This window comes from Pecten maximus, chromosome 4, assembly GCF_902652985.1.
Source record: "Pecten maximus chromosome 4, xPecMax1.1, whole genome shotgun sequence".
Taxonomy (NCBI): domain Eukaryota; kingdom Metazoa; phylum Mollusca; class Bivalvia; order Pectinida; family Pectinidae; genus Pecten; species Pecten maximus.
In genome coordinates, this window is record NC_047018.1 from 3,780,392 (window position 1) to 3,790,147 (window position 9,756).

The following is a 9,756-nucleotide window of genomic DNA, read 5'->3' on the forward strand; positions in this document are numbered from 1 at the left end:
CTACATACAGTGGAGAGGTGACCTAAGGTGACCATATTTACATACAGTGGAGAGGTGACCTGAGGTGGTCATATTTACATACAGTGGAGAGTTGATCTGAGGTGACCATATTTACATACAGTGGAGAGGTGACCTGAGGTGACCATATTTACATACAGTGGAGAGGTGACTGAAGGTAGCCATATTTACATACAGTGGAGAGGTGACCTAAGGTGACCATATCTACATACAGTGGAGAGGTGACCTGAGGTGGTCATATCTACATACAGTGGAGAGGTGACCTGAGGTGACCATATCTACATACAGTGGAGAGGTGACCTAAGGTGACCATATCTACATACAGTGGAGAGGTGACCTGAGGTGACCATATCTACATACAGTGGAGAGGTGACCTGAGGTGACCATATTTACATACAGTGGAGCGGTGACCTGAGGTGACCATATCTACATATAGTGGAGAGGTGACCTGAGGTGGTCATATTTACATACAGTGGAGAGGTGACCTAAGGTGACCATATCTACATACAGTGGAGAGGTGACCTGAGGTGGTCATATTTACATACAGTGGAGAGGTGACCTAAGGTGACCATATCTACATACAGTGGAGAGGTGACCTGAGGTGACCATATCTACATACAGTGGAGAGGTGACCTAAGGTGACCATATTTACATACAGTGGAGAGGTGACCTGAGGTGGTCATATTTACATACAGTGGAGAGGTGACCTGAGGTGACCATATCTACATACAGTGGAGAAGTGACTTAGGTGACCATATTTACATATAGTCGAGTGGTGACCTGAGTTGACCATGTCTACATTCAGTAGAAAGGTGACCTAAGGACATCAACAGGTCTATTGTTTACCGTACAGAATGTCATCACCAAATAGACTTCCTAGAAATAGTTTTATTTAAATACATAAATATACACAAATGAAAACATACATAAACATTTAATAAATATTCAAATTTCATAAAATCTCATCAATCAATCCAAATTCTTTGGCTTCAAGTGGGGTCATATAGTTGTCTCTGTCCAAGGCTTGCTCTGAAATATTAACAATTTGACACTTAAATATCATCAATTCAGATATTCTGAGAACATCAATTACTCAATACCTTTAGTAATCTGAATTTGTCATGACATTCTGAGTAGACTACGATGATAACTTAAATTTTGATATAAATTTAAATTTAAAGATAAATTCATACAGATTTTATCAGCAACAACAGATACTGCCTCTCAACTCAAATTAATTTCTGACATTATGATTTGATTAATCTACCTAGCAAAACCCCCTTAATGGCAATTTCAATGTGACTGTGGCTGCATTTTTGGTATGTATACAATTAAGATCGCCAGGAACAAGCATTGGAAGATAGAATTTATACTGACTTGTTTCCCTGAACAATCAAGGGGACATTAGATATATACAGACCTGTCTTTTTTAACAATCAAGGAGACATTAGATATATACAGACCTGTCTTTTTTAACAATCAAGGAGACATTAGATATATATTGACCTGTTTCTTTGAACAAGCAAGGGGACATTAGATATATATTGACCTGTTTCTTTAGTAAACTTTAAAAAACCATACTTTTCCAGATGAAGGGCAGTAATAGTTATTAACCTAGATATTAAAGAACAAAATAAAGATGGTACCTGATTTAGTGAAGTAAGACAATAACAACCTACCTATAACTGGTGGTGTCAGACCTGTGTGTTTAACATACAGATTTTATCAGTATGACAATAACCTACCTATAACCAATGGTGTCAGACCTGTGTGTTTAACATACAGATTTTATCAGTATGACAATAACAACCTACCTATAACTGATGGTGTCAGACCTGTGTGTTTAACATACAGATTTTATCAGTATGACTATAACAACCTACCTATAACCAGTGGTGTCAGACCTGTGTGTTTAACATACAGATTTTATCAGTATGACAATAACAGCCTACCTATAACCAGTGGTGTCAGACCTGTGTGTTTAACATACAGATTCTGAATCAGCTCCTTCGTTCTCTTCATATTGGCAGCCATAATTTTGAGGTCTGTGACATAGCCCTAAACAAAGATGTAACACTGTTAATCACTTAATTCACAACAATAACATATTTCACATGGAATTATGGTTCATAAGATTATCAACATGTGAAATTTGGTAATTGAGTCCAATGTCAAACAAAGGTCCTAGTTTTTAGATTTTAAGTAAGGGTTTCGGTTAGAGCTAACTTTTGCACCTACTTACGACATACCAAAAGTTAGAAGTGGGCTTATCCTAGGTACGTTACGGAGTGTCACCTCATGATAGAAATGAACAACAAACATGGTACTGTATTATATCAAGGTGAGAATTTCAGTCAAAATTTTACTGATGACACACCTGTAATCCTGATGTGAGCGGTTGGTGGACCATGATGGTGGAGTGTGGTGAGGCGTATCGCATGCCTTCTGTACCCGCAGTGAGAAGGAGGGAGCCCATGCTACAGGCTTCCCCTATACACAGTGTTGCTATGGGGTTGTTAATGTACTGCATGGTATCATAGATGGCAAGACCTGCAGATACCTTTCCACCTGGAGAATCAAAAGTCAGTATATCTAGTTGTAGTAGTCCTATACAGTAAAAACATTATTGTATTCATCCATTCATTATTTAATGGAACAGCAATCTGATCATCATCCCAAGTTCAGTAAATACATACAAAAAAAAAAAATCAAAGTACTGGAAGTACTGTAAACGAACATTATTGTTTAATGCAAAATCAGTAATCTTCTAAGTTTAAAGTTGATAAATTTACTGATATCGGTTTAGGAATGAATTGCAAATAATTTGAAATGTTTGCAGCTGTTGTGATATGATTGTACACATGCATGTCTCTGTAAGGTCCTAATTGAAATTGGAAGTTTGTTGATCTATCTTGGATGGATGAAAATAAAATATGTCTTCTTTCTTTCGGGAAGGCATCATCAGTTATAATACAGCCAGGACTCTGTGACCTTATTGATGCCAACTTCTAATATGCACTAAATTTAGGCTAGTTCCATCGTTAGTTCAACTTAATATGATGAAACACACAAAGAATTACTGAAAACCAAAACCAGAGCTGCTAATCAAATCCCGGATTAGGAATGTATCCTATTGAAACTGTACTAAAGCATGTATGGTACTTCAAAACAAAAAACTTGACTCCTTTTGTGCTGGAATCATTTGATGTTAATAAATCTTTATATGAGAAGATATACTTCTGGTATAAATTAGAGTATTGTAAACAATGTGATAACAACCAGATAAAGACTATCTTCATCGAATAATTCAGCAAACAGGAAAAGAAAACTTCAAGCTTCATTTTCAACTTCAAACCTGATCACAAAGATTACAGTCCATTCGATGGGACGACACATTCCCTATTTATTGTCCTTTTCCAATGCTAATCATCCAATCATACTGAACCACACAGTTCAGCAATGTAATTGCACAAATCACACCTTTATGTGTAGAGAACATTTTTGGGGGTGTTATAAGATTCCATAACTGTATGCAAATTTGTGAAGCATTCCATATCTATATCTATATATATACCGTATGTGTATATATCTACACATCAAAATTGGAATGACACAGGAGATTTGCAAGTTTAAGTTCACCATCAGTCATGGGAGGTTTATGTAAAATGTTATATTTACCGGGGTAATTAGTAATTTTGAGAATATATTTATGAAGCTCTATTCTGTACTTTCTACCAGTGCAGCACTGCTTAGAGAATGGACACAATTATATGTTTTCCAATGTTAAAATTAATCAGATGTAAAATATAAGGGGTTTATTTGACCGTATTTAAGCATTTGAAGTATTTAAAATTTTTGTAATCATTCGCCATTTGAGGCCTAATTGCCGTCATAGTTGAATTACCAAAATGGACCTGAAATCAATATTTTTAAAAGAGAATGATCAATGACTTGAATATTTCATAAAAATAATTTAATACATCGTTTATTCACTTCATTCAGATCTTCAGACACCAAATAATTTGTGAAGTCATATATAGAAATATATGAACCATTTTGTTATTGATTTATAGTTCACACAAGTAAGCACTAGATGTAAGCAGTAAGTACATGTATATGTACCGCTATCTACTGGCATGACTTTGAGTACAGTAGACTACACTCGCTTTGTGGATATTGATAGGCTAACATATATTTACATACTAATTCAATTTTAGAATTGTAACTGAAATCTTGTAACAGCATGGCACAAATAGTCATCTGAACATTTGTTTGAAACCCATCAAAAGTAAAAGATATAGAACTCATTGAAAATGTGCAGAGAAGGGCAACAAAACTGATTCCTGGATTTAAAAATATATCGTACCCGGAACGGCTACAACGGTTAAATCTCCCAACGCTACAGCACCGTAGGACCAGAGGAGATATGATTAACGTTTTTAAGATAGTAAATAACATATACGATAGTAGAATAACAAAAAACTTTTTCCAAATGGACAAGATGAGTAGAACCAGAGGTCACGATAAGAAAATATTCAAAAAGCGATGTCGTCTTGATGGGAGGAAACAATTTTTTTTCAGTTACCGAGTTATTGATTTATGGAATAGCTTGCCACAAATTGTTGTCAATGCTGATTCTGTCATAAAATTTGAAATAATGTTAGATGATCATTGGAAAATTAAACGTTTTTATTCATGAATGTACAGGAACTAATATAAAGCAATTAATTACACAGGAAATATTTATATTATACTATGTATTGATATTGATATGGATATAGAGGCTACAAGGCTGCGTCCATTATTTATGCTAATAAATGTATATTGAAAAATATTTAAGGTAAATATTAACTCATTTGCTTGACTTCAATTTTCAGTCTGAAGTATGGTGTAGTGAGAATTTCAAGTCTTGATCATGACTTCATGAAAATTCTAAATTAACAAATTATTAAAATGAATTTGTTTGAAAAATAACACAAGTTCCACAGCAATATTATATAGAGAATCAATCACAATATATCAGAAGTTATAAAACTACAAATAACAATTAACGGCTGAATATCAAATAAGTGACTATCACAAGTATTTTTGCATTTGTTTTTAGATAATCCGGATTTCCGTTTTCCGGCTTTAAAAAAATTTACGTAGACGTAGCGCATAGTAAACGTAGCCATGTAACAGCTGATTTTAATCAGATTGACTTAACATGAACTTAACACCGTCTCAGTAGTTCGTCACAATCGAAAATTCGGTCGTGAATTCGGTATTTTGCAAATTATTTCAAAATACTTCCAGGTAAATGAAAAACAAATTCATATGGTCTCTATACACACACCAAAGATTACTATATTGGGTCCATTCTCTCGTAAAAATATCGATTTTGGGTCCACTATCGGCCATTTCGGTAATTCAACTCTTAACGACAATCGGGTTGCGATTCGCAAATGAAAAATTAATTTAAAATTCGGTCAAATAAACCTCTAATATTTTACATATGATACAATTAGGCATTGAGGAACATATATTTGGGTCAATTCTCTGAAAATAATGCCAATTTATATTATAATTAAGCACCATTTCTCTTCGCGTCGGTATTTCCAAGTCCGCTTTACCTGTGGTCCGTTTCAGTAAATATTCTCGTCTTTGCCGAAATAAAAACAAGCTATATAATTGTTCATTTTAAACATGACAACAACTGCCAACCACACGTATCCAAAAATGTTTTTGTTGATATCATCGGAATATTGCCGTAGTTATGAAAAGTCATGAGATCGACAAATCAAATTGGTAGAACTTTTGATTTCCGTAATCTTGCAGTTACCTCCCTTACAACAGTAAATACGTTCCAAGTATCGTTTACAACACGCAATCCCGTGCACATAACAACAAGATATTATCATTTGCATTTGATCTATTGGTCATTTTCATCAAAGGAAAATGGTATATGGATATCGATGACAACGTTAACGCTATGACCAGTCACCCTGACCACAAATACCACTTTATTGTAAGCCTATACAGTAACCTATGATACAATGTAGGCCTATCGTCTCGTTTGCCGTTATTGATATATTTCTTTCTCTAAATTATAGAAATACACACCTAGTTGATAATGATGTAACATTCTAGAATATATATATTACACATTTAAGTAAATCGCGTACATATTTGCAGACCTATGCTATAGGCCTAATGTCAGCCGTTTTGGAATGAACACGGAGGAGCAAAACTTTCTAAACATCCGGAGACGAATGCGCCTGCGCAATAGTTGATTACATGAATAAATTGACCTGGAGTTATTCGCAAAGTTCATGTTCATTTAGTCTTCACATTTCGCTAGCATTATGCATTTCTCAAATCGTATGCATCTTGAAAACATCTACTGAATACATTTCAATATTTTCTTTTCAGAGAACCATTAAAACTATGGCATAGTGATAGAGACAACCCGTCCGTAAAAACCATCAATGTATATGGTCAACTTGCCTGGACTGTTGATGAACACTCTTATCAGTTTATCTGGATCCTCAAAGTGTAAACATAATAACTGGGCCATCACTTTTTCAGCTACATCATCTGTTACCTGTAAAATGATGAATAAACTATCATTGATTTCCACTTTCATGTCAATTTGCTCTTATTTCGGTATTGAAATACAAAATTAGATACAAGTCAAAAAAACATCTTTATTAATAGCAATACACCATGTTTGAACATATTTTGTTAATTCACTGTACAAGAAAATATTAACAAAAGATTTAATTGGGTAGATTCTCTCTCTACATGAAGGAGATCTGCCAATATCAGAACATGGATTTAATTATAGATCTATATAAATTATCTGTAATTAAAATGATAAAGTGCAGTCTGCCAGATGATTCTATGAAACCTGTTGATATTGACTTTAGTTGCATAATGATCGATATAAAGTTAAAACATTTATTTGGCTTCTAATATTTCAAATCTTCAATCAGTATTGCTTAAATAGGTGACATTAAATGATGTATGGCAATGAATTGGAATCCTTCACAAATAAATACTTTGCACAAGGGAAGTAACTCTAAAATCTGAAAAAGTCACATGAAGCTTCAACTCTACAATTAAAACTGTCCTTGTGAATGTATCATCAACATTGTTTTAAACTACCTAATTATATTACATAAACATTCCATCTTCAAATGGAGAACTGTTAGTAACAGAGATTTTGCAGAACAAGCACTATCATATTTACTAATTTAGTCTAAATAGAGAATTATGAATCATTTTGAAATGGAAAACAACTTTTATTTTTGTTGAAAGAATGTTGACTCTGGCAGATGTTTTTAAATAAGAATATTTTAATACCCATTAAATCCAATGAGAGTAATTTAAATGATCCCTAATAATTAATCAATATTCTCTTTGAAATATAGCGATATCATCTTTTTGGAATTTTAGGAAAATGTATTGCCTTAAATTAATTTAAGATACTAACTGTTCCCATCAAACAAATGATCCTGTCCTTCATCAATCTTGTGAAGACATCTACGGCTTTCCCTCTATCTGCTGTTTCTGTTATTGAGGGAGTATTTGCCAAATTAGTCACTGGCATTTTGTGAAGATTTTTGTGTATAGTTAATGACTGTAGAAAACTTCTGCCATGTCGATGTAGAGGAATTGCGGCTTTCTGAAAAAAACAACATATTATTTATAATCATACATATAAGTTCATTGACATTTTGATACATTTTGTAACAACGTGCCTGTCACCCTCATGTGTTAGATTGATATCATTTGAACCCAGGATCTCTGGGTTTACTAATGTAGCAGAACTGGATTGTATTGAACACCATTGGCCAGGTACATGTAGCTCAAATGGTTAGAGTGTCGGTCTAGAGTTTGGTGGTGCCAGGTTTGAGTCTCAGTCTTGTTGTTACATATTTCCTCCCCTGTTACACTAGTCTTATGCTCGAGCTAAAGAGAAATTCTCTCTGGTCCAGAGGTACACTGGGGCTAGTATTTACCAGACTTACAATCATATAATGACTATATGTGGACTCTCAAGAATATTTCTAGCCTGAATTTTTAATCACCTGTCAGTGTACATGTGATCTTAGTATATTGTGGTAAAAGTAGGCAGCGTTAGGCCCTTGTGCCTAACGTCCAGACTTTTGGCTCAATATGGTTAGAACGCTTGCCTACCAAGTGGTAGGTTGGTTTGGTTTGGTTTGTTTTGTTTTGTTTAACGTCCTATTAACAGCCATGGTCATTTAAGGACGTGCCAGTGTTTGGAGGTGGAAGAAAGCCGGAGTACCCGGAGAAAAACCACCGGCCTATGGTCAGTACCTGGCAACTGCCCCACGTAGGTTTTGAACTCGCAACCCAGAGGTGGAGGACTAGTGATAAAGTGTCGGGACACCTTATAACCACTCGGCCACCGCGGCCCCAAAAGCGATAGGTCCCAGGTTCGATTCCCAGTCCGGTCATAACAATGGCATCATCGGCAAACAGACTAGTGATGACTGTCTTCGCCCTATGCATGGATCACTGTCAGAAATAACTGTGGTAGCTACAGTAAGTCGAAACGGGTATGATCTCAGAGAGAAAAAAAAGGACTTTGAGCTCAATATGGTTAGAACGTTAACGCTTGCCTACCAAGCGGGAGATCCCAGGTTCGATTCTTGGTCAGGTTATAACAATATTGAGTATTACCTTATTCCACAAATTTATCAGTGTATCTTTTAAGGAAACAAAATTTGACATAAAACTTAAAATAAAAAGGCTGTTGTGGAAGATAATCGAATGGAGGGGAAGAAGTATACAGATTATGCAGTGATAAGCATGCATCGTAGTATTACACTTGTATACTCCTATAACATAAGAGGCCGCTGGTCGGCTCTTTTTCTATTGGATATGATTTTGTCGACTGCGACGGCGCCTGTCAAAAGTATCTCGCCGTGTAAAACCTCTAACATTGTTGGAGCACACACTTATACAAACCCATTTATTTTCAAACGACGATTAAGAAATATGTTTGAAACATCCTCAATTACACATGGGAGTAAAAAGAAACATAAATGTATGAGATCCCTATTTCAGATATCATGACATAGTACTCTTGCCTTCAAAATAGTGGTCATCATGATGCTGCAGCATAAATCCGGTCGGTGTTCGCTTCCAATATTTTACATACAATCTGAATCTCTGGAAAGCTTAACACTTTGGTTTTTCCTATACAAACATAATATTGACTCTGATGATGAGGGCAACCCGGAAAAAAACTACTCTGATGTTTCCGACAAGTGATAAGTGCTACCAGAGACCTATATACTAATACTAGTATATAGGTCTCGGGTGCTACCTGCTTCACAATTAAAATGTTTTCGTAATGGCGGGTCTTCATATTTCATTGTTGGTACCCTTTTCGCATGCACTGGTAAAAAGGTGTAAGAAAATTCGTTTTTTTCTCGCGACAATCCGCATCTTTGCTAAGACAGTTTACCATTATCCAGTATATATAGAAACACATGTACATCAACAGTGAAAGAAAATGTGTGTATGGGTGTGTGGGCGCGCGCGCGTGTGTATCCCACAACCAGCTGAGAGTGGTGCTTGTATATCCATGGTGTCTGATATTTTACCAACATGATTTTTTTTTCTATACCTTTGATGATCACAAAAGATTTTTTGGGTATATGCTATTTAAAACCAGAGACATAAATACTGTATATATGTCTCTGTTAAAACTGACCAGCATGA

General features: G+C 35.3%; 1 protein-coding gene across 1 annotated transcript; it reads right to left on the bottom strand.

Moving 5' to 3' along the window:
• Positions 1–890: 890 nt before the first annotated feature.
• Positions 891–9,220, bottom strand: LOC117325004 (ATP-dependent Clp protease proteolytic subunit-like). Its single transcript, XM_033880873.1, has 6 exons — positions 9,120–9,220; positions 7,493–7,684; positions 6,505–6,601; positions 2,396–2,586; positions 1,971–2,076; positions 891–1,047 (listed from the first exon to the last, which is right to left on the bottom strand). The coding sequence occupies exons 1-6, from the start codon at positions 9,138–9,140 to the stop codon at positions 971–973; spliced, it is 684 nt and encodes a 227-aa protein (XP_033736764.1). The 5' UTR covers positions 9,141–9,220; the 3' UTR covers positions 891–970.
• Between the last annotated feature and the right edge of the window lie 536 nt (positions 9,221–9,756).

What these genes read in the sequence shown, in the direction of transcription:
- LOC117325004 (XM_033880873.1), bottom strand. Translation starts at nt 9,140, where the DNA reads ATGATGACCACTATTTTGAAG. An exon ending in TGATGACCACTATTTTGAAG is followed by an intron (nt 7,685 to 9,119) that starts GCAAGAGTACTA and finishes TGTTTTTTTCAG; the next exon opens with AAAGCCGCAATTCCTCTACA. An exon ending in TCTGACACCACTGGTTATAG is followed by an intron (nt 1,048 to 1,970) that starts GTAGGCTGTTAT and finishes TTAATATTTCAG; the next exon opens with AGCAAGCCTTGGACAGAGAC.